The sequence below is a fragment of the Sciurus carolinensis genome, chromosome 14 (assembly GCF_902686445.1).
Source record: "Sciurus carolinensis chromosome 14, mSciCar1.2, whole genome shotgun sequence".
Lineage (NCBI taxonomy): Eukaryota > Metazoa > Chordata > Mammalia > Rodentia > Sciuridae > Sciurus > Sciurus carolinensis.
This window is the reverse complement of record NC_062226.1, coordinates 351,524-376,295: the sequence shown is the minus strand read 5'-3', so window position 1 is coordinate 376,295 and position 24,772 is coordinate 351,524. Positions and strand designations below refer to the sequence as shown.

Here is a 24,772-nt window from a genome sequence, read left to right as displayed (position 1 = left end):
TTAAAAATTTGAGATGGGGTCTCCTTAAATCGTATAGAACCTCGCTAAATTGCTGAGGCTGGATTCGAATTTACCATCTCTTGCTTTAGCCTCCTGAGTCGCTGGGATTACAGGTGTGCGCCGCCAAGCCCGGCAAGGAGGGGACCTTTTAAAAAAGATGAATTCAAATACATTCCCCCTGATTTTACAGTCATCTGCACCCCTGCCCAGCGGCCCCAGCCCTGATGCTGGACGCCTGGTCCCCTCCCCACGGACACTTGCTGCCCCTGGACCGCACCGCTTAGCATCTGTCTTCAGGATCTCCAGGCACTAGTCGCTGGCTCAGGACAAGCATGCACAGGAAGCAGGATGCACACTTCTCTCGCGGGCAGGGGGCGGGCCCGCAGGTTAGGGGCGAGGAGGGAGGGAAGGTAGGTGGGAGGGTCGGTAGGCGTTTTCTGGAGGCGTGGCGGGGGCCGTCCTTCCACCCTGTGGCAGGTCCTCGCGTGCAGATCCTCCAGGTGGGGATGGTCTAGGGCGGGTCGGGGGCGGATCCTTGGGGCGGGCTTTGCGGGGAGGATCCTTGGGTTCAGAGCGCGCCCCGAGCAAGTCCTCGGAGCGAGCCGGGGCGGGTCCTCCGACTCAGGGCTGATCCCGGGGCGGGCTGGGGGCGGTCCTCGGGCTCGAGGCGGGTCCTCGGGGCGGGTCTCGAAGCTGCGGCCCCGGCGGGCGTCAGTGCGCGGCGCGGGAGGCCGCGGCATGGGGCGGGTGCAGCTCTTCGAGATCCGCCTGAGCCACGGCCGCGTAGTCTACAGCCCCGGGGAGCCGCTGGCCGGCACTGTGCGCGTGCGTCTGGGGGCGCCGCTGCCCTTCCGAGGTGGGCGCGGGGTGCCTCGGGGGAGGGCGGTGGCCGCGCTCGCACCTGCAGCGGCCCGAGCTCCCGGAAGCGGGTGGTCCACGCTCTTGAGTCTGGGTCCGCAGTCTTGGGCGGGCCCGGCGGGCGGCGGGAGGTTTGGGGCGCCGCTGCGGGCTCCGCAGGCCCGTTGGTGGTGGGGGGTGGCCGGCAGCGGCCGGGGCGGAGCAGGCAGGCAGGCCCGATGGCTCAGTCCTTCCGCATCTGCCCCTTCCTGTCCTCTCCGCCTAGGGGCAGTCAGAGTCCGGGTGAGGGCCTAGCGCCTGTCCACCTTGCCAAGGCTACCGTGACCGTGAACATACCCATGTCTCCGACTTTCTCAGTCCAGGTGCGCATGATCCGCTGCGCTCCGCACCTGCTGGGCCCTCATCTGAAACCTAGCCCTTCTGGGTTCCCTCTCAGGCCACCAGGCATCCTGGGCAGGCTTTTCCTCTTTAGAGACAAGCCTGGCTCAAGTGCGAGTCCCCAGCAGGGTCCACCGGGCACCTGCTTACAGTCTGCCCAAGGCTTGCCCTTGCGGGCCAGTAGGGACCGGCTCATCCTGGTATCACTTCGCCCCAGCCCAGGCGTCTTCTTGGAGCTGAGCCGGAGCCTCTGCTGATGCAGGCATCTGGGACTTTGGGGCCAGGGATCGGGTTGCTGCGGTGGCATTGATAGGGACACTCTGCAGGTATGGGCCTCCTGTGCTCCGTAGTAGGCATGTGGCTGCTCCCTCGGGACAGGGCTCTAAGAGGGACTTGATGGCTGAGCCCTCAGGGTGTGGTGGGCAGCGTGGTGGACTTTGCCTGACCGCTGGCTCTGAGTAGAGATTAGTGTGGGTATCCCTGCGGGATGCTTCTCTACCTTGGCCTCCTGTGAGGGCCATCTAGCTGCTTGACCAAAAGCACGGCTGCCACTTCCCTCTGGACCTGACCCCCATGGCCTCTGCACTGCTGGCAGCGTGTACTTCTGGTGAGGACAGAGAGCTATTGTCCTCCCCTCCGTGGTCTTGGGCAGAACGATGGCTCTCTGACACCTGACCTTCTGAGACTGCTAGGTCTTAAGAGGAAGCTGAGTTGTTAGTTGTAGGAGCTTCCCTCGGGCTCTGGGCTTATTGGGTTTCCTGGTGATGACTCTGTTGCCTCCTCTCTTGTGTCCCCACTTGGAGTTTGGGGTTTGGGTGGGGGCATTTGTAGCCATGGCAGGGGATATAGCAGCAACAGGGCAGTTCTCCTTGGGCACAAAAGACATGTGAGAAGCAAGATGAGGACAGAGTCAGGCTATGTGCTTGTGGCCTGGGAGTAACCGATGGACAGGAAAGAGGCCTTGTGTAAAGTTTACCACCTGGGTTGTCCATCTTCATTCTCTCCCTGGCTGGGCTTGTGCTGAGCAGGTCATTGCTCATCACAGTGACAGAATGGGCCGATCCCCTGGCTTCCTTGTGGCAGGTAGAGGGTGGATGAATGGACAGCTGACCCTGTAGAGGCCAAAGGAGCCCCAGTGCTTGGTCCCAACTGTAAAAAGTACCCAGAAGTGGGGACATGGGCTGGGTCCAGAGGGTGGGTTATTCAGGTTGATGGAGGTGAATTTGCAGGGGTGCCACTGGGGCTTCCTTAATTCCTGCCTTGAATGGGAAAGGAAGGACCATGGTTCTTTCAAACTTCTGCTTGGTTCAGTAGATGCTGCGGGACACCCTTCACCCCCATGTGGATGGCAGACCCGCCCTGAGGTTCCCAGGTTTGCTCATTGAACACTTGTCTGATGAGTGGCAGTGATGGTCAGCACCTAGGCATGAGGACACTGGCTGCCTAAGAGCTGATGTGGAAGGGAATCGAGGAAGGAGCAGTTTTCTGGAGCCTGGGAGGGGCCAGGTCAGGTGACCTTGTGTTTCCTTTCCTCTCCCTGAGCTCTCACTGTGGGTCAGACACATGTCTCTCCACTCCCCATGGACCAACTTCATGGACTCTGGAGTAGGTCACTCTTGTTATTCTCATGACACAGTTAGGAAGCAGGACAGGCACAGACAGTGGGAGAAATATGGCAGAGGCTGGGATGCCCCCATTTTGGGGAGCCAGTGGAGGTGGGTCAGGCTTTGAGACCTTTGGGACCAATAGAGGAATGGAGGTCTTCAAGGTCAGAGGACTGGGATACAAGGGAGGGGGCTGCTAGACAGATGGAAACACGTGTAAGAAGAACGTTCCTGACATTCCTGTGACCCCGGCCCACTCCAGCCAAGGGCTGGCCCCTGCTGGGCTGGCACCCATCTTTTGCTACTCTTCTGTGCAGCAGTTAGGAAGCATTTACACCTGAGGGCTTGGTTCTGGAGGCCTTACTCTGAGGTGGATGCCTTGCCAGAACACCCCTGCCCTGATCCTATGACCATGTGGCAGGCACTTGCTCTTGTAAGCACCTCACTTACACCAGCAGTTAGTCCCACATGAGGGAGGAGGCTGGGGCTACAGGTTCACTACCAAAGAGCAGCTCCAACATTAAAGTTTGAAAGTGGAGGAAGGCAGGGTCTCTGACCAGGTGACTGCCCTCTGTACTGCCGTCATGAGCATCTACACACTCAGAAAGAAGGGGAGCTGTGTCTGGTGCCTCTCCAGCAGCAAGGAGACCCTTTCCAATGTGCCTTGTGGGCTCTGCTCACTTCTCTCTGGGCAGAACGGAATCCTGTGATCCTGCCTGATCCAGCAATTTGAGAAGGCAAAAACCCAGCTCTGCCTCTGGTCTTGACCAGTGAACACTGGCTCCCTGGGGAACTCCCAGCCTGACCTGAAACTCTGCTGACTGGCAGAGGAACAGCTCCAGGAGTTTGTGAGGAATAGCAGGAGTGCTGTCTGCTAGCTTTGTGTCCATTATCCTGCTGGGAGAGTGGGCAGGCAGGGTCCTCTGCAGAAACCCTGGTGTGCTGGGAAGATCACAGGGCCTGAGTTCCCTGGGTGGGATGCTGTTTATTTTTCTGGCTCATGTGGCTCCATGCCCCACATTCCGAGGGGGTCTAGGCTGAATGTTTGATGTTTCATTGAGGTCTAGACTGACTGTCTTCAGCAGTGGGCTTTAGCCTGCAGGTGATCAGTGCGAGGATCATGTTTTTCTACCTCCTACCTAACACATGTCCAAGTGCTTAATATTTGCCAGTTTGATGGGTTAAAATTGAAAGTAATCACACTTTCCCTGATTTCTACTAGGAGGGCATCTGCTATGTAAAAGTCGTGCCAAGTGGCTAGGGTTGTAGCTTAGTGGTAGAGCCCTTGGCTAGCAAGCACAAGGCCTGGGTTCCCTCCCTAACAGTGAAAAAAAATGACAAATCACCCTAAGCTAAATAGCTTAAACAACCATTTTGTTCTAGCTCAAGGAGTTGAGGGTTAGGAATTTGTACAGTGGTGGGTGGGGCAAGTCTTCAGTTCTGTCACCGACTGGTGTCACCTGATAGCACTTGGCCAGCACCCAGCCCAGTCGGGGACTTCCTTCCCCTTCCAGCATCCGTGGTTGGTTCTGGCATCTGCAGGACTCACCTGCAGGATCCCTGGGGAACATGCCCTGTCTGAGGGTGTGTTCAAGTACACAGCATCTTTTGCCCCCAGGACACCTTCTCTAGGCCTGTTCTCCCCCTGGTGTTTCTCAGGCTGGCATGGATTCCAAATCAGGAACTGGTGAGGTTAGGGTGATAGGCTGGCTTGGCATGGAGGCTGAGGCCAACCACTGGCAGTGCTGAGGGGCAGAGGTGGTACAGTGGAAAGCTAGCACCCCTTCAGAGGTCGGGGGAAGAGGCCTGGCATCAGTCAAAGGGGAGAGGAGTATGTGTGGAGGGAGCTGCTTGGGTCTGAGGGTGATAAACCAGAGGCCTGGGCCACAAGGTGGGCTTGCTTAGGCAGACCCCAGGTGAGGCAGGTGTGGTTAACCTCTGGCACTTGGATACTAAGCGTTCCTCCTGCCTGGTGGTTTCCTTAGACAGGCGTCAGGGTCTGAGCAGTCTTCCCCTCACATGACCTCATCAAGTCTGGGAGAAGCACAGGGAAAGAGCAGAAACCTTGACCTGGCCATGAAGGGAGAAGAGAGGTGAAACTATGGGGTGCCTGTCCCTGACTCCTACCTAATCCTTGTTGGGTCTCTGCTGTGCCGTGGTTCTGTTGGGTTGGTTCTCCCAGTGACCAGCTTGGCTGGGTCTGATTATTCAGGCATGGCTGCCTACTCACAGGCCCCGGACATGTTCGTTGGGTTGAGGAATTGAGTTTAGCTTCCAGTGGGTCCTGATGGGGCACTCCCACTAAATCAGCCTCCTGGGCAGTGCTGCCCAGGAAGTCAAGGGCACCACCCTCAGGGTGTGACTGTGGACCTGCTCAGACAGGTGTGACCACATTCCTATGGCAGAAGGGCTGGCAGTTAGCTTCCTGGAGCATGAAGGGGTATCTCCCTGCCTGCCTGACTTGCAGCATTGGGGTTTCCCAAGCATCCCTTATAGGGGCTGTTTTCATAGGTCTGACTGGAGGCCAAGGTGACCAATTTGGGGGTTATTACAGGAGTCAGGTCAAGTCACCCCCTTGGATGCCAGGACAGATGAAACTCTGTCCTCTCAGTTCTTTTGCCAGTCTGGCTCCCTGGAAAGCACTCTAAGATCAGGGATGGCCAGGGTGTTCTTGGGAAGGCAGGAGGCTTCCTCTCTGGGTAGGGCTGCTTGGCCCTGGGTGCTGCCCAGCTGGCTGGAGCTCATGCTTTCCTCCCCTTGCAGCCATCCGAGTGACCTGCCTGGGTTCCTGTGGGGTCTCCAACAAGGCTAATGATGCAGCATGGGTGGTGGAGGAAAGCTACTTCAACAGCTCCCTGTCACTGGCTGACAAGGGTGAGTCTGGGAGCCAGTCCTTCACGGCACCCAAGTAGTGGCCCCCAGGGCAGCCCTTATGTGGAACTGGCCTGTCCTCCCCACATCTGCCTCTTGGAACCCTGTGCTACCTCCCCATGGTCGTAGGCCCTGGTGGGCTTCTTTCCTTTGCAGGCACTGTGGCATTGCCTCAGAGTAGCTGGGTGACTGGAGGGAGCACCCTCCTTTGGTGTTGGGTCTGGGTGGGCTCTGACCTTCATGGAGCCCCCACCCCTTCCTGTTCAAGCCAAGTTCTTACTTGCAGCCTTTGGCTCAGGCCAGGCTGTGCTGCTGTGCTGAGATGGCTGGAGAAACCACGGGGCCACTGCAGTCCGGGCACTGTGGCTGCCCCATGGGCCTCCCGTGGCTGGCCTCCATCTCTCTCCTGTCTCTGCAGGGAGCCTGCCCGCTGGAGAGCACAGCTTCCCCTTCCAGTTTCTGCTTCCTGGTGAGAGCCCAGCTTGGATGGCTGCTAGGGACAGTGGCCTGGGAGGGTAGGCCCTACAGGTGGAGGTGCCAGATGCCAATTCCTGCTCTCTCCCCAGCCACAGCACCCACGTCCTTTGAGGGTCCTTTTGGCAGGATTGTGCACCAGGTGAGGGCCACCATCGACACTGCACGTTTCTCCAAGGATCACAAGTGCAGCCTTGTGTTTTATATCTTGAGCCCTCTGAACCTGAACAGCATCCCAGACATTGAGGTGAGGATGGAGCAGTGGCCTCCTTGATGGTCCCCATCCATCCATGGTGGGGGGCAGAACTGAGGGTCAGAGCATAGTGGCCTCTGTTCTGAGCTGACCACTGGTGTTTTGGGCAGGGCTGAGTGGGCTTGTCCCAGTGCTGCAGGAATTCTGCCTGCACTCACCTACTCCCCACTTCCCTCTCTGTCCAGCAACCCAATGTGGCCTCTGCTACCAAGAAGTTCTCCTATAAGTTGGTGAAGACAGGCAGTGTGGTCCTCACGGCCAGCACTGATCTCCGAGGCTATGTGGTGGGGCAGGTGCTACGGCTGCAGGCTGACATAGAGAACCAGTCGGGCAAGGACACCAGCCCTGTGGTGGCCAGTCTGCTGCAGGTCAGTCTGTTGTGGCTACCCAGGCCTATCCTCATGGTACAGGTGGAGGGACAGGTTGGTTGCCAGCCTCCCCAGGCTCATAAGCTGGTTTTTTCCCAGAAAGTGTCTTATAAGGCCAAGCGCTGGATCTACGACGTGCGGACCATTGCAGAGGTCGAGGGTGCTGGTGTCAAGGCCTGGAGGCATGCACAGTGGCAAGAGCAGATCTTGGTGCCAGCCCTGCCACAGTCAGCCCTGCCGGGCTGCAGCCTTATCCACATTGACTACTATCTGCAGGTTTGGTGCTGCTGGGGGTAGGTGGCCTGAGGCTGGGTGGCCTTGGCCCTGGCCCCTCACCACCCCCATCCTCCCTAGGTCTCCATGAAGGTGCCTGAAGCCACCGTGACCCTCCCCATCTTTGTTGGCAATATTGCTGTGAACCATGCTCCACTTAGCCCTGGGCCAGGTCTGGAGCCACCTGCTGGAACCTCACCCTCAGTGGTGCCCTCTGCACCACCCCAGGAGGAAGCCGAAGCTGTGGCTGGTAGCCCCCACTTCTCGGACCTGGTCTCCCTCTCCACCAAGAGCCACTCGCAGCAGCAGCCACCACCTGCTGCCTTGCATTCTGTGCCTGTCGCCCCTGAGCCCGGTGCCCAGGATGGCAGCCCTGCTACCCGCTCTCTGCACCCTCCCTTGTGCGTCTCTACAGGTGCCACTGTCCCCTACTTTGCAGAGGGTTTTGGGGGCCCAGTGCCCACCACCAGCGCCTTGATTCTTCCCCCGGAGTACAGTTCGTGGGGCTACCCCTATGGTGAGTGGGGAGGCCAGGGATGGAGGTTGGGGAGGAGATGCCACAACCCCTTGCAGACCTAGCTCTCTCCCCACAGAGGCCCCACCTTCTTATGAGCAGAGTTGCAGTGGTGCAGACCTTGGCCTGACTCCCAGGAGCTGACCCTTGAGAGCTGACCTCATGCTGCTTCCCCCGGTGGGCCTGGCCTCTGCCCTGGGATGGGGCGCCCGGGGCCTCGTGCCTTAGCTCTCTGCCTGGCCTGGCTGCTCAGGACTCATGCCTGTCCCCGGCCACCTCTTGGTGGGACCATCCTTTCTCAGCTTCCCTGTTGTTAGCCCTCTTCTCCCTGAGGTTGGGATGGGGGTGACTAGAGGCTGGAGAAACTCTGTAAATAAAGTGTTATATTTGTAGAGCTGGACAGAGGCTGGCCTGCCTCCAGCCATGGATGCCCTGCAGCCTCCAGCCTGTGTTGGCTGGACCTGGTGCTTCCCACCTTTTCTTTGGTTCTGCCCCATCTTTGCCCCCTCCCAGATGCATCCTTCCCCTGGCCCACCCTTCTTTGACCTGCCCCAAACTGGGCCCCACTTCCAGGTGTGCCCCTCCCCTTGTCTCCTCCCCTGGTCACGCCCCACCTCTAGCTCTCTGGCTCTTGGCTGGCAACTTCCTGTGTACATTCTTCTCCTGGGGGCACTCCCCTTCCCTGGTGCACCCTGCCTCTCTGCTCCTCTTGTGGGGTGCAGGGAGTGGGCACAGCCTGGGGGCTACTCACTGGTCCCTCCCTGGTCCTCTTGAGGATATGCCCTCGGAGCTGGCCCTTGGCATTCTTGGGGACACACTTTCTTCCACTTCATGGGTCATTCTGGCTTATCGGCCAGTACCCATCATTCCAGGTGGTGCAGTCTGAATACCCCACACCAAGGAAACTGGTGGGGAGAGGGCTTGCCAGGTTCCTGGCCCCTGGAACCCCTTCCGCTTGAGCCTCTGGTGGCTGTTGACACCAATGCTCAGACGGCTCTGTGGGTCATGCCTGTCCTCTCCCACCCAGGCCCGTGCTTTGAAGGCTATGATCTAGGCTCCCAGAGTTAGATAGGTAGGATTCTGTGGGCAGTGTTTCCCAGAGAGGTACCTGCTGGCTCTGGCCCCAAGGGAGGGCCTGGAGGCACTGCCCTTGTTCCATGGGAGGGACTCAGTGGGGGTGATCGGCATAGACTGGGGCCAAGTTCTCTCTCTGCTGGAGTGGAGAGACACCACGTGAGGCGTGGCAGCGTCCTTGGCTGCGTAACAGGTTCGTGCCTTCCAGGGCACGGTCCTCCCTGACCTCAGGACAGGCCTGGTGCATGCTGCCACCCCCAGGCTATGGCTTCAGATGGACAGGTGGGCTATGGGTTGTCACTTGCATATGCTATAGGCCACTGTTGCAGGTGGCAGTGTGGGCTATGGCCATGTGGCTTGTACCCAGCTAACACTAACTCCCTGGGACAAGGAGAAAGATGAATCCTGGAAGAAGGCAGGTCTGTAAGCACCTGCTGGAAGTAGTGCATCTGTGCTTGAAAGGAAAGCCTGCCTGGGTTGGTGTCCCACCTCAGCCAATGGCCAGTGGCACAACCCTGCAGGTGCTCGGCTTCCTGGCTTCAGTCACTTGTGAGGTGCCAATAGTGCTTGCCTCTCAGGACTGTCACCTGATAAGAGCTGCAAGTGGGTAGTCGGTGGCCACCAGGGGAAGGCAGGGCTACAGGCTGGGAGTGGGAGGCCTGCCTGCAGCCTGCTCGTCACATGCTCACGGTCCATTTGCCTGGTAAGGGGTTTTCCCCCACATTTGAAGTCCACATGTTAAGCAACAACTATTGTCTCCTGTATTATTCTAGGCACACAAAACAGTGGACTATCATCCTAGGGAAGATAACATGCCCAGAATAGTGCAGGGGTGTCATGTGACACATGGGCTACAAAGCAAGATAAAGCAAGGGGCTGGGGAGTCTCTTAGCTAGAGGCAGACAGCAAAGAAGTGGACCCTGCAGATACTGGAGATAGAAGATTTCCTGGAGGGGACACAGGAGGCCCTAAGGCAGGGAGATGGAATGGGATGTGGGGAGAGTGGGCCAGAGGCTCAGGGGTTTTGGCAGAGCATTCAAATTGCCCTAAAGAAAACTGGGATGGCATTTAGGATTGTCCATTCCTCTTTATCTGTGTGCACTGACCATGCAGATGAGCAGACACTTTCCTAGTGTTTCCTCATGAGACTGAGTCCATACTGGTTGTTAAGACTCAGCTTCCTTAGCTCTTGGCAGTGAGAACATTGATTTTGCTGTATGCTTTTCTCAAGTCTCAGGGACAGAAGAGGCAGGTCTGGCCATAGGAAGCAGGTAGCCTAAAAGGCTTTATGAGGCCCTAGGTACACTGTCCAGCAAAGGCTGCTTGGTGTGCAAGAAAGGCCTTGCCCTGTGCATAGCAAGCATGTGCCTGGCAGGGATCTTGGGGTAGCCAGAGAGCATGCATCCAAGTTGGAGCCCCCTACCCACCCCAGCACCTTCTCTGAGAAACCTCTAGTCAGGTCAACCCTTCCAGTGTGACATCGCTCCCAGACAGACACACCCTTCCAGCCAGAGCACCTATTCCTAACCAGAGCCACCGCCCTAACTGGGACACCTCCCAACCAGGGTCCCCCTCCGATTCAGGACACCACTCCCAGCTGGATCATCCATCCAGAGGGGATTATCCCCTGTGTGCAGCTTCTCAATCCTTAGGGCATCTTCCCAACCAGAATCCATGCTGAGTTGGGACATGTCCTTACCTGGAATCCCTCCTAGCAGCTGGGGCATTCCTCTCAACCAGGAACTAAGTAGAGCAACTTCCTCCATGCCAGGGTATTCCCCATAAGCACAGCACCCCTCTGCTGCAGACCCCCAACTGGGGCATCCCCCTACAAAGCAACTCAGGATGACTGCCTTTGTGAAAGCCCGGGAAATCAAAATGTATCTGGGGTTAGAGGTAAAGAGCTGAGCCTCGAGGAGTTCTTCACCTGGGCCAGTCCACCAGAATGCCAATGTGGAGTGGGAGGATAGAGCAGTCCCAGGGGTAAGACACTCGGTGGATGCCTGAGTCACACGTAGTACTGAAACCTGTACAATGATTTTTCTTACACATACAATAAAAATTAACCTATGAATTTGGTACAGGAAGAGACTGACATTAATGACAAAAGAATTAGCTGTGCATAATGATGCACACCTGTAATCCCAGTGGCTCAAGGAGGCTGAGGTAGGAGGATCACAAGTTCAAAGCCAGCCTTAGTAATTTAGCGAGACCCTGTCTCTAAATAATATATATGTGGGCTGGGGATGTGGCACAGCGGTTAAGCACCCCTGAGTTCAATCCCTCGTACTACCCAAAAAGAGAATTATATGTAATAAAAATTGTGGTCTCTCAAACAATCTTATTGTTCTGTACTCACCTTTCTGTAAATTGCCTGTGATGGGAGGAAATGAGGTGAATGGCTTAGGTGATGTTGCACCTGTGCTACTACTGACCTGATCGCACTCTAGCATGGTGTGGATGGTTGGATGTCAGTAGCAGATAATGTTTTCTTTTTGTGGTGCTGGGGTGGTGGGAATCGAGCCCATGCATGGTGGCCACATGCATGCTAGTCAAATGCTCTACCTCTGATCTACAGTCCCAGTCCTTATTTTGTTTGAGGCAGGGTCTGCCTGAGTTGCGTATTCTGGGCCTTGAACTTTTGATCCTCCTGCCTCAGCCTCCCATGTTGATGGGATTACAAGCCTGCATCACTTGTCTGGTGTGGTTCTTCCCCCCTCTTCCCCTCGAACTTTTTGTAATAACATTGAAATCGGAAGTTATTTTGTCTTTTCAACAACAACAAAAAATGTTGTTGCAGAGACTAGTCATTTGGTGATCATATGGGTGACTTTAATACTGAGTTCCATCCAGGGACTGTATTCCATGATTTTGTCCTTTAGCTGGGCACAGTGGTGCCCACCCATAATCCCAGTTATTTGGTAGGCTTAAGCAGGAGGAGCCAAGTTTAAGGCCAGCTGTGGCAAATTAGTGAGAACCTATCTCAAAATTAAAAAGGCTGAGGATGTAGCTCGATGGTGGGACGCTTGCCTAGCTCATGGGCCCCTGGGCTCCCCTTGATGTCTGTACAATCTGAGACATTCAGCAAAACCTGGCATTGTCCCCACTCCTGCTCTTGCAGTGTTTTCTGTAGATGATCAAGTTCTTTAAGAACTTTTTCCTTACTCAATTCCTTCAATCATACTGGAAATAGGGCAGCAGCTTCTTCACTGCCAGAAGTTTTTGCTTCTCAGTCCAAATCTCTTCTGCAGTCTGTGTAACCGTCCCTTACTTAAAATAAATGGCTTGCTGCCCCCTATTCCAAGGACCCACCTGGGGAAGGCTTGGTATGCGTGTAAGGCTTTCTGGACGCTGCTACCGATTGGAGCACGTTTCCTGTCCACCTTCTATCCATGCCTTGGGCATCTCGACGCGGCGCTCACAGGCACTGGATCGCAATGCTCCAGTGCGAGGTGAGACGGGGGAGCTAGCACAGATTTACTTTTCCTACAAAATCGCACGGATGGGAGTAGATCTGAGCAACCTCAGCATTCGGTTTCTTTCATGAAGTGAAGAACTTTCTCCTTTTCATTTAAAGGAAGCACTCTGCGGCCTCTCTCTGGCATATCCGAATCGCCGGCATTCCCTCTCCAGCGCTCTGGGGCCATTACTAAGAAAGTACACGTGCTGGGCCGGTGTCCACGGTCGGCGGGCAGCGCCTGCGGCGGGGACACGCTGCGCCAAAGGGGGATGGCGAGCCTCTCTCAGCCATCCAAACGGCGCGCGATTTAAAGCCTAGGGACCAGCCTGGCGCGGTGGCCACGCCTGTAATCCCAGCGACTAGGGAGGCTGAGGCAAGAGGATCTCAAGTTCAAAATCAGCCTCAGCAATTTAGCGACACCCTGTTATTTTGTGTGTCCTAAACAACAAAAAGTTGCTGCAGACTAGTCATTTGGTGATCATATGGGTGACTTTAATACTGAGTTCCATCCAAGGACTGTATTCCGTACAGTGGTGCCCACCCATACCCAGCTCTTTGGGATTAAATAAAAATAAAAAATAAAAAAGGCTGGGGATGCGGTTCACGGGTTAAGCACCCCTAGGTTCAAACCGCGGTTAAAGATAAAACAAAAACCCTAGGACCTGTTCAATTCTGAATTTTCCATGGCGGCTGACTGGAGTAACTGAAAGAGAAGTTGGCAAAATCCGGATCGGACGGGAGAAGGCTTCACAGGCCCACTTACAAACTCGACCATGCCGCTTCTCTGCTCCAGGACGCTCCCCCGCGCACTGCTGACCGCGGACGCCAACACCGTAAGCCAACGCGCAGGCGCCGCCCGGCCCCGCCTCCAATGCGCAAGCGCCTCCGGGGCCCGCCGAGGCGCGCAGGCGCCGCTCGCCTTCGCCCGTAGCGCGCAGGCGCGGACGCGGGCGCAGGCGCAGACGCGGGCGGCCAGCCCCGCCCCGGCCCTGGGCCGCGAGGCGCGGGCGGGGCGATGGCGCGCGGGAGGGGCGGGGCCACGCTGCGGGCCCGGGCCATGGCGGCCGCCGATGCCGAGGTGAGGCGCAGGGCCGGCGGGGCGGCGCGGGGTCGCCGGGTGGCGGCGGCGGCGGCCGCGGCGGCGCGGGGGTGGGGAGCCGGCCGGGCGACGGGCAGCGGGCCGGGCGGGGACGCGCGCCCCCGCCGCCGCCTCAGGTCAGGCCGCGCCGAGGCCCCGGCGTCCGGCCCGCGCTCCTCCGGCGCGCTTTGTGCGCGGCGGGCCCCGGCGGCGGCGGCGGCGGCGGGCGGCCGCGGACCCGCGCCCCAAGCCCGCGAGCGCCGCTGCCGCGCGCTGGCCCGGCAGGGCGGGCGGGGCGGCGGGGACAAAAGGGAAAGTCGGGCCGGCCAACTTGGGCGCCGCCGAGGCGAGGCCGGCCCTGCGCCCGCTGGCCCGCGCCGTGACCTTTCACTCGGTGCGAGAGCGTGGCACCATCTTTACGGAAAAGTTGGCGGTCCCGGCGCGCCTCTCCGCGGACAAAGCGCGGCCGCCGGCGGGGCGCTCGCGCGGGGGGCGCCCGCGCCTCAAGTTTATTTCCGAGCGACCGGGGCCGGCGAGTTGGCGTTCTTTTGTTCGGGGTGGTGGCTCCCCGGCTCGTTCCCGAGGGTGGGTCGTGTCCCGGCCGGGGCCGCGCGGACAGCGCGCTGGGCGAGGCGGACCCAGTGCCCCTGGGGGCAGCGGCCGGCCGGGCGCCGGTGGGACGCAGAGTAGTGCGCTCCTGGGCCCGAGGACCGCGGGCTGCCCGCCCTGCGGGAGAGCCGCAGCTGGCGGGACCTCGGGCTGGAGAGTGACGGGTAACGAGGAGCCGGCGTGACATCCGACTCACGGCGGAACACAGGTCCTACCCCGGAGCGTGCAGTCGCTGCCTCGCGGCCTCGCAGGCTAGCCTCCTTGCTCCTCCGGGTTTGTGGGTGGCAGTGAACTGGGAAGGTGCAGGGGAGTTCTCGGATAGAATGCAGGGAGTGTTTGTTCAAGGACCGAGTTAGGCACTGGGAACAAAAAGGTGCAGGAGAACATCCCAAGGCACTTGCAGGCTGGTAGGGGAAGATGTGTAGTGATTAACGATGTAATTCGTTGAGTGCCTGCTGCGTCCCAGGCACCGTGGGAGCCCTTCAGAGAAGTTGCCTCTTGCAGTTTTCTCTGCACTGTGCAGCAGATACTGTTATTTTCTACTTAACAGATGAGGAAAATAAGACTTGGTAAGGTCTAGGTAACTTTGCCAGCACTTGTGGATGTAGTGCTTGTTCATTGCCGGGTACACATATTAGGTGCTCAGTAAATGGTGGAGGAGGGCATGGCCAGAAAGTCTGATTCCACAGGCAGCCTCAAGAGAAGACTTGACAGAGGTAGTGCTAATGACAGCCTGTGACATAAACATAAGAGCCAGTGTGGGCCCAGCCTGCCATAGTGTGTCCAGTGAATTCACTCTTACAGGCCTGACAGTAGTCTTATAACATAGGTTCTGTTAAATCCCCACTTGCAGGTGAGGAAACAGGTACAGTAGGCCCCATATTACAGAGCTTGTGGCCAAGAAGGTGAAGACGCAGGTAATCTAACAACAGAGCCCATACTTGTAAAAACACTTGTTTTATCTTGACAGTCATTTGAGGTTAATGAAAGCTCTTTTTTTAAGATTTATGATTGTAAGTTTTCTTTTTTTCTTTTTTCTTTTTGGTGGTACTGGGAATTGAACCTTGGGTGCTCTACCACAGAACTACACTCCGAGTCCTTTTTATGTTTTATTTTGAGACAGGGTCTCACTGAGTTGCCCAGGTTGGCCTCAAACTTGAGATCCTCCTGCCTCAAGCTCCAGAGTGTGCGCCACCATACCCATCTAATTGTAAGCATTTTTTGGGGGTGGGGGTGGGGGTTAAACCCCTGAACCACATCCCCAGCCCTTAACACACACATACACGGGGACAGGGTCTCCTTAAGTTGCTTAGGGCCTTGCTAAGTTGCTGAGACTGGCCTCGAACTCATGATTCTTCTGCGTAGCCTCCAAGCCACTGGAATTGTAAGCATTTTTTATGGAGCTGCATGATAGAATATGCCCTGTCTGCATGCAGTCCAGTACCTCCTCTCCTGAAGGTGGATAGGCATGGGAACATTGTTGCTACTAAATCTGGAAAATGGTTCATGGGTGAGGGTTTGCTGATTGTTGAATTTTTAAACCAACAAAACTGACACTTCAAACTTCTCTTTCTTTTTTTTGGTGCTGGGGATTGAACCCAGGGTACTTAACCATTGAGTAACATCCCCAACCTTTTTATTTATTTTGAGACGGGGTCTTGCTAAGTTATCTAGGGCCTTGCTAAGTTGTCCAGCTGGCTTTTAACTTGCCATTCTTCTGCCTCAGTCTCCTGAGTTGCTGGGATTACAGGTGTGTCACTGCATTCGGCTCACTTCACACTTTCTAACTGCATATTTCTTTCCTTTTGCTTGACCTACAAATGTAATCAACACATTTTCTCACTAAAAAGAATTACTGGTGTGCATTATGGCTCACATCTGTAATCCCGGTGACTGGGGAGGCTGAGGCAGGAGTATCGAAAGTTCAAAGCCAGCATCAGCAAGGCTCTAAGCAACTTAGTGAGATCCTGTTTCAAAATAAAAAATAAGGGACTGGAGTTGTGACTCAGTGGTAGAATGCTTGCCTGGCATATATGAGACCTTGGGTTCAATACTCAGCACTACATATAAATAAAAAAGATCCATTAACAACTAAAAATATATCTAAAAAAATAAAAATAAAAGGGCCGGGATGTTGCTCAGTGGTTAAGCACTCTGGGTTAAAACCCTGATTTAAAAAAAAAAAAAAAAAAAAAAAGTAAGGTAGTAGAATATGTTCCCCACCCCCTATTTAGTAGATTAATAAGTGGGGGGGGGGCCCTCTCCTGGGATTTACACGTAAGTGCAGGATTATTGTGGATCAGGGGCTAGATTGGTGCAAAATTTTTGACCTAGCAAAAAGTTGTCTTTGGTGCCTTCTCAGGTGAGTTCTATAGTCTAACAGTGAGGCTACTATGTATCTTTTCCTATCTTACTTTTTTGTAAAATGACATACATGCATAACTTACAAAAGCCAATTAGTACTAAAAGACATTTGAAAAGCCGTTCCTCTCTTGCCCTTTTAGAAAGGCAGCAGCCACTTGAAACTGTGGCATTTACTTCATGTTTCTAAATGTGCTTGACAACACTTGTCCTGTCTTTATTCACCAGCTTTACGGATCATCTGTGGACTTGCACAAGTAGATGAAGACTTTAATTCCCTCATACTCTGTTTTATGTTCATCCTGCCTCAGTCACAATGGGTGTTCTCTTGATCTGGTGCACAGGATTGTCCTGAGGATTCTTCCCACTCCACCTTCCCCACTGTTTACTACCTCATGTGGTTGTGGAATATGGTCTCCAGTAGCTTCCCAAGAAAGGGGCAGCAGGAGAAAAACTTTGGGTGCTTGTATGTCTGAAAATGTATTTGTTCTACCACTACATTTGAAGAATAAGTTTGGCTAGTCATGAAATTCCTGGTTGGAAGTCATTTTGATTGAATTAAATTTTTTTTTTTTTTTTTTTTTTTTTTAAATGTAGTGATAGGGGTGGAACCCAGGGCTTCCTGTGTGCTAGGCAAGCACCACTTAGCTACATCCTCAACCCACTAGAAATCATTTTGAAGCCATGGACACAATATCTTTGGTGTTGTCGAGAGGTACATTTTGATTCTTAATGCTTTGTAAGCATTATTCCCCTACAAAACTTTCAGGATTGGTTTTCCTAATATTCACATTGTGCTTAGTACTAGCCTTTTTTTGTTTGTCATACAGGATAGTAAATAACTGAAATCTGGAGCTCAAAGCATTTTTATCATAGGAGATTTTCTTACAATGTATTTGAAACATGTTATTCTCTGCTTTGATCTTCACTCTCTTTTTTCATTTCCTTTAGTTGAATATTGGACCTCCGTATATTAGTCTCCAGTATTTGAAGTTTTTTCCTTCTTTTCATGTTTTGGTCCTCTTGTTCTACTTTTTGGGAGCAGTTTTGATTATTTTCCAATATCTTTTTAAAAAATATTCTTAGTTGTAGGTGGACACCTTTATTTTTATTTACTTATTTTTATGTGGTGCTGAGGATCGAACCCAGTGCCTCACACGCAGTAGGCGAGCCCTGTACTACTGAGCCATAACCCCAGCCCCTCCAATTTCTGTCATCATTTTATGTTCTTTCCTGTTCTTTGGTCCTTTTTTAGAATTTCCTGTTCTTATTTTATTTGCGTAATATTTTTACTTATCTCTTTGAATTATGGCTGAATTTTAAAGTTTTAGTTAAAATTTTTAAGAATTTATGAAGTTATTTTATAAAAACTTATGTTTCCTGCATTGCGTGTATGTGTGTGTGTTCCCCTGCATTCCTTTTGCTAAGCTGCTTCCAGTCTTTAACCATTTAGTCCTTTTAGGTAGAAAACTGAGGGGCTTATTTACTTGTTGCTTTCACTGCAGGCCAATGATTGACTGCTGTTTTTTGGTTGGCTCTCTAGCACATGTTCCTGTCCACAGGTCTTTCTCTGGGATGGTTTGGTTTTGTTGGAGGATTCCACAGTCTCTTGCCTCATTGGTATAGATGTTTCTTGATTTATGGTGGGATTACATCCTGATAAACCTATTGTAAGTTTTAAATACTGTCGGTAGAAAGCACATTGAATACTCCTAACTTATTGAACTTCATAGGTCAGCAACACTGTGCATGGTAGCGAATGAGTTGTTATCCCTCCTGATTTCTTGGACTCTGAGAGTATCTAACCATGTTGCTTGCGGGGTTTTACAAAATGCAGTGTCTGCCAGTTGCCTCTGGCCCTTGAATCACGGTTAAGTTGAAAATGCAAGTTGAACCGTTGTAAGTTGGGGACTGCCTGTATAAGCTGGATGTTCTGGAGCTAGTCCAAGGAGAAGAGGATCCTCCCCTGGTTCAGTAGTAACCTTTTCCTAATCTCCCCGTTTTCAGTGGAAGAAGTCAGTTCTGCCTTTCTATGCCTGCTGATGTCAAGCATGGTGCTTTTCTGGTGGACCTCCAGTCGCCTGTGGTTATGGAAGAGAGGATTTGCCTGTCTGAATGTTTTTATGAGGGTGTTTACACCCACTTCCCTTTTATGCTGCAGGCATCGTCCCCACCTTGCTGTGGGATCAGTAGCAACCACTTTAAGTTTCTCCTTTCTCTGTTTTGTGGAGTGGTTTAGCTTTCCTTCAACTTCCTGTTCGTGTTTTGTGTAGTGATTTTAAACATCTCCTGGATGGAGTTTTTGTTTCTCTTTCCTGTTCTTGTCTTTGGTGGCTTTTGGGTAAGAGGAGAGAGGAGCTCAGAAGCAGTGGGTCCTGGCCCTCACTGGGAGCGCAGCTTGCCTGTGCACAGGGCTGCCCCCTGGGCTTCTTGCTGTGTGATCTGAGTTGGGATGGCTTGGTCCTTGCTTGATCCTAGCAGGGCAGCAGGAGTGATGCTTTTCCCTTAGCCCTCATTCCTACAGGGTATCTTAAGTCCCACATGGAGTCAGTGCCAGAGTAGGTGTTTCCTGCTTCTGCCTCCTATCAGGTTTGTTTTTAAAAGTCATATAGCTTGTAAGGTCCATATTTTGGACTCCTCTCTTCAGAAATTTTATGTTCTTTATCATTTCATCAGATTCACCATGCTCAACAGGTGCCTTTATATTAAGGCAAGTAGAACTTGACCTCAGCTTGGATTGCTCACTGTATTGACCTTGTAGGGAGTGGTTATGATAGCCTAGTTAATTTGGCCAGAGGCATTTGTGTAGAATGCACCAGTTCCAGAACTGAGACATTCTGTTTGCTGTTTTTATTTTATTTTTAAATTACAAAAAATACAGCTCTACCATTGAGCTACATCCTCAACTCTTTTTAGTTTGATTTTTACCTAATTTTTTAATATGTTCATATATTTTAAATCAATCTCTGAAGGTTTTGGATTTTGAAAAACAAATGAATGATTCCTTTAACTCATTGGCAGTGGTTTTTTCCTTTGAAATGCTGTCTTTCTAACGCAAAAGGTCACTTTCCCAGTAAACTGTCAGTTCATATTCTATTTTGGAAGTTTTTGGACTGTTTTCTTTAATTCACTTTTTGATTCATTTTTTTCTGTTTTTGTCATGCTGGGGATAGAGCCCAGGACCTTGTGTGTGCTAGGCAAGTGCTCTACCACCACTGAGCTATACTACAGCCCTCTTATCCACTTCTGATAGGTTGTTAAGAACTGACCACAGTATATTTAAAACACTGTTTCCAAGAGGTTGATAAGTAATTATTGAGTACCTATTTATGAATTGCTGTTCTAGGTATTTGTAAGAGATTATGCAAGTTTTTAGATTGGCCCATGATTTCAAGAATTTAATAGTGTAATAGAACAAATATTCCTGAGCGTGAAATGAGATGGAATCAGTTGACATAACCAAGGGAAGACTGCCGTGATGTGTTTGGAATGCTCATTAGGAAAATAACCAAGTCTGGATCTTAAAGAGGGAAGATATGAATTGGAATGGTATACAGTAGGTATATTTTAAAAAGTTAGGCATTTTAATAGTTTTGGAAAACTGAAATCTGGAAATCTCAGAATACTAAGTATTGGTCATCATTTTTTTTCTGATCCTCATGAGTGTGCATGTTCACATTTAAAATTGGCTATAATTCATATAATGTGCCATTTGTACTTTCCTCTTTCATGTATCATCTTCATGGGTTCATGTCTTTAGCATTCTCAGTAGCTAATGATGTTGGTCATATGGGTGTCCCGGTTTCACTGATTTTGACCTGGGTGAGATTGTTCTTTGGGTACACAGTGGAATTTCTAGGTCAGAAAGGGCAAGTAGCATATGATGAAGCTGGAGAGACTAGGGGAGAGTACACACGGCCTTGTTACCAAGGTAGCAAGTTGGGATGTTTCACAGTCACTGAAGACTGTGAGGCAGGGAGTGATCTGTGTATCTGTATCTGTGGTGGTCCTCCCCCGACTCCCCAGTGCTAGGGATTGAACCCAGGACCTTGCACATTCTAGGCAAGTGCTCAACCAACTCAGTTACATCCCCAACCTAGGGAATAGTTATTTTTTTTTTCTAATATTTTTTTAGTTGTCAATGGACCTTAATTTTTTATTTATATGCTGTGCCAAGAAATGAACCCACTGACTCATACATGCTAGGCAAGCGCTCTACCACTGAGCCCCAGCCCTAGGGAATGGTATTTTAAAAGATGGCCTGGCTTCTGTGTGGAGAGTGAAGAGTGGAAGTGGGGGCAGTGCACAGACTTAGGCCAGAGGCACAAGGGACCAGGGAATACAGGTGTTCAAATTTATTTTTTTGAGAGTAAGATAGTTACATGGTTCAGAATTCAAAAAGTATAGAGTGAAATATCTCCTTCCTGTCCCCTAGCCACTTAGTCTTCTCTTGGCAGTTGACCAGTATTATCGTGCATCCTTCAAGATATTTATGAATGTATAAGCAAAGGCACATATAGAGGACTGGTAATAAAGCTCAATGGTAGAACACTTGCCTAGCATGCACAAGGCTCTGGGTTCAATCCCCAACACCACCATCCAGAAAATGAAAATGAAATAAAAAGAAGGTATTAAAAAAAAAAAAAAAAGGTAATTTAGGCTTTTGTTATGGAACTTGCACACATTCTACTTAAAAGTAAATATGGTAATATAATGAATATTGTTACTTGTCCCCCCAGCGTTAGCTGTTACTCTTCATAGCTAGTCTCATTTTATCAGTGCCTCTGTCACTTCCCACCCCATGCAAATAATTTTCCTCTGTGAATATTGGAGCTAATGTAAATATTTCTCAGTCAATAAATATCTAGTCTGTGTTCAGATTTCTTATTTCACTTTTAAATAGGGACCACATGTAGTCTATTCATTGCCCTTGGTAGATATCTCTTAAATCTCAGGATATTGATTTCTCTTCCATGTCTTCATTTCTTCATTTTTCTTTGGCTATTAAGGTTTTTTTTTTTTTTTTTCTTTTCTTTTCTTTTTTGGGACTGGAACCTTGGACCTTGTGCAGGTGCGTACTAGCCAAATGCTCTACCCCTGAGCTACATCTGAAGCCATTTATTTATTTATTTGCTTATTTTTATTTTTTGGTACTGGGATTGAACCCAGGGATACTTTACCACTGAGCTCTGTTCTCAACCTTTTTTCTTTTTTAATTCTTTATTTTGAGACAGGATCTTCCTGAGTTGCTCAGGCTGGCCTCAAATTTGCAATTCTCCTGCCTCAGCCTCCTGAGTAGCTGGAATTACAAGTGTGTGCCATCATGCCCAGCTGTAATTAAATTTTGAAGATAATGATTTGTTCTAAAGATTCCCTTAACCTTGATTTTGCTGAAAAACAAAATCAAAACATGTTCCTCTGAGCCCTTTATTTCTTGCCATCTATATTTAAGATCTAGAGCTGTTGCTGTATAGTATGATAGTCCCTAGCCACTTGAAACTCTGGAGCTCTTGAAGTGAGGTCATTGTGAATTTATATATACTATAAGAGCTTAAATTCTTTGGACTTGGTGTAAAACAGGATGTAAAGTATCCCAAGAATCCTTCAAAAATTGTTGGCTGCGTGCTGAAATGTTAAGTTTTGGATATATTGGGTTACATATTTAAAAAAGTAATTAGTCATTTTAAAAATAAGGTTACTAGAAGTTTAAAGTGGCATACTTGGCTTACTCTTGTGGCTCCCTTTTCTTTCCAATCTGGAGGCTCCATCAGATGCAGTTCAGCGGGGTTAACAAAGTGGTCTGGCTATGATACTAACTACTACTATGATGGTACTACTTGGAGAGAGGCTTGTCTTCATTTCTAGCTGGGTATGTCTGTAGACAGAAGCTGTTGCAAGTCCTAGGAGAGGAAGAATGGTGCTTGGTGCTACGTGGACTGCACCTAACATGGCACATCCTCCCAAGTGCTAGTCCGAGAAAGCCCAGGAGGGCTCTAGCTGTGCTATGCAATTTGAACATTACTTGCCAGCTCATTGCTAAGATTGCTTTTATACTTATGGTCTAAGCCCCCATTCCCATCAGATTCCAGACTCTGCAGTGAGGCTGAGCATGCCTTGGTCCTTCCTCATCTTTGCAGTTTGCCTGTGCTCTTTGAACCTCTTGAATACTAAGGTGAAACACAGTATCAGTCATCATGGCCCCATCTTTTCTAACTCTGGCTCAGACCTCCTTTCTGCTTTCTTTCTTTTGTAGAAGTGGTCTGAGAGAGTCTGTCACTACAGCTTTGTGGTGTCTGCCCCTATACCTTAGCCAGATTCAGTAGCTGTAAGATATTTGTTTTGTTTTGTTTTTATAATACTTGGGATTGAACTCAGGGCCTTACACATTCTAGGCAAATGCTCTACCACTGAGCTATATCCCCAGCCCAAAAGTAACTTATTTAAATAAACAATACAGACTTTTTTGAGGGGAAAATTCTGAGAATGACATACAGTGCACACTCAGGTCTGGCTTCTTTAGATCAACATCGTGTTTCTGAGATTCTTTTGTTGCTGCAGACTCTTGTAGGGTGCTCATTCTCATTCTTAAGACTTTTTGGTCTTCCATTGTCTGAATATGACACAGCTTTTCCCAGTTTTTTTAATTAATTTTTTCCCATTTTTTTATTGGTGCATTATATATTGGTGTACTAAATGGTGAGATTTTTTGTTACATCTTCACATATGCACACAATAAATTTATTTTTTACCTGACATATGGAAACATTTAAATTATATCAATGTACTGTGTGATGTTTCAGTACATGCATATATTGTGTGATGTTTAAATCAATTTAAACATCTACCCAAACGTTTATCATTTCTTTACGGTGTATGCATGCCACAGTTTTTTTGTGCATTTTACTGTATGTGGACATTTGGGTTGTTTGGAGTTTTGGGGTATTCATGTTCAGTTGGCCCTGTGTCTGTGGGTTCTGCAAATTTAACCAACCAAGTATTGAAAACATTTGGGGAAAAATCGTGTTTGTGTTGAATTTGTGTAGTTTTTTTTTTTTTTTTTTTTAAATTATGTCCTATGTAACATAGTGTAGCAATTGTTTACATAGCATATTCATTGTGTTTGGTGTCATAAGTCATCTGGAGATGGCTTAAAGTATATGGGAGGATGTGTGTGGTCATGTGTGAATAATTCACATTTTACATGAGGGACTTGAGCACCCATCGATTTTGGTGTCCATGAGGGGTCATGGACCCCTCCAGATAGTGGGGGATGACTGACTGTGCCCCTTTAACATCTTCAGCACATGATAAAGGGGTCATGGTGGTGGCAGAGACATCCTGGGAATGTGAAGGCTGAGACTGAAATGACAGTGACTGGAGACAGCAGCCTGTGCTTCAGAAGCAGACCTAGAAGCAGAGCTGTGGGCCCCAGACAGGTGCCAGGTGGTGCTGGGCACATGGGAAGGGTGCGGAGGCCCACTGTCTGGAGCTAGCAGAGCAGGCTGTCATTGGCAGGAAATAGGCAAATGCCAGCGTTGCGAATGGCCGCTGGAACTGCTGTGTCCATTGTTGTGAGACAAACATCTGGGGGAAGGTGTAGGACTTTTTGTAGTGGTATTTTTAAAGAGATCTTACCTTTTTGCTTTGAGACCTGAGAGATACTACAGGTTGAATGGTGGCCCCAGTGGAAGTATGGTGGACCAGCCCCTGTTTTGTGGCCATCGCAAGTGGCATTAGGGGTACACCAGGCATTTGTATCAAACATAGGTCCTCTGTCTGTTGGCACTACTTAGAAAGGCTCTGGTTGGGACATAGGGGTGTAATAACTAACAGTTGGTGATTTTTCAGTGAGTGATTTGCATGGAGTTTCTTATATTCTGTCCAGTGGGGTTACTATTCCCATTTCTCCACAGATGAGGACGAGGAGTGTGTCTTGCCAATTTTGTTATTGTTTTTGGTGCTGGGAATGGAACCCAGCGTATACTAGGCAAGAGGTCTTCCACTGAGCCACATCTCTAGCCTGTCTTGGCATTTTTTAGTGTGGTAACCTATAGTATCTTTTGGGTCACAAAGCAAAAAAGTAAAAATCTTTTTAAGAGTCAGAGAAGTGGTGAGAGTTAGGCTTCCTGTCCATAAGTTATCTTAGTTGCCAACCAGGATGGAGAGGGGAGGTGAGGTTCCTGTGTGAACTTGTGATCCTCCTACCGTAGCCTCCAGCTGGGATTATAAGTGTGTGCCACCTGGCTGTTTATTTTTTTGTGGTGCTGGGAATCAAACCCAGGGCATCCTGCATTTTAGGCAAATGCTCCACCACTTAAGCTACACCCCAGTTGAATGCCACACATTTTTATTGACTAAAGTGAAAAATATAGTGAACTTTCTTGGTGGTAGAGCTCTTGCCTAACTTGTATGAGACTCTGAGTTTGAACCTTAACACGCTTTCTCCCCAAAACCAATATATAAAATGGACTTTTTTTTGAATACAAATCAGAAGAATAAAAAATTTTGGAAGTTAACATGCTTCATTGGGGTTCAGAATTAACACTAATTATAATTATAATTATATATTAATTATAAAATTATAAAATTCATGTGTT

At 50.6% G+C, this 24,772-nt stretch overlaps 2 protein-coding genes across 6 annotated transcripts in view; both read left to right on the top strand.

Annotated features, from left to right (window-relative positions):
- The first annotated feature begins 683 nt into the window (after window positions 1-683).
- Window positions 684-7,985, top strand: Arrdc1 (arrestin domain containing 1). 5 transcript variants are annotated; one of them, XM_047525210.1, is made up of 8 exons: window positions 685-856; window positions 5,604-5,714; window positions 6,130-6,180; window positions 6,278-6,432; window positions 6,624-6,806; window positions 6,906-7,082; window positions 7,161-7,596; window positions 7,653-7,985. In XM_047525210.1, the coding sequence occupies exons 1-8, from the start codon at window positions 739-741 to the stop codon at window positions 7,721-7,723; spliced, it is 1,302 nt and encodes a 433-aa protein (XP_047381166.1). In that variant the 5' UTR covers window positions 685-738; the 3' UTR covers window positions 7,724-7,985. The 5 variants fall into 5 exon arrangements, with proteins under 5 accessions (XP_047381170.1, XP_047381169.1, XP_047381171.1 ...); XM_047525211.1 differs by having other exon boundaries at window positions 687-856; window positions 7,673-7,985; XM_047525214.1 differs by lacking the exon at window positions 5,604-5,714 and having other exon boundaries at window positions 684-856.
- A 5,164-nt stretch (window positions 7,986-13,149) lies between these two features.
- Window positions 13,150-24,772, top strand: part of Ehmt1 (euchromatic histone lysine methyltransferase 1) — a 149,375-nt gene continuing 137,752 nt past the window's right edge. The window contains 1 exon segment of the mRNA XM_047523824.1: window positions 13,150-13,205. Within this exon segment, the coding sequence (XP_047379780.1) occupies window positions 13,185-13,205 (21 nt within the window). The 5' untranslated portion in view covers window positions 13,150-13,184.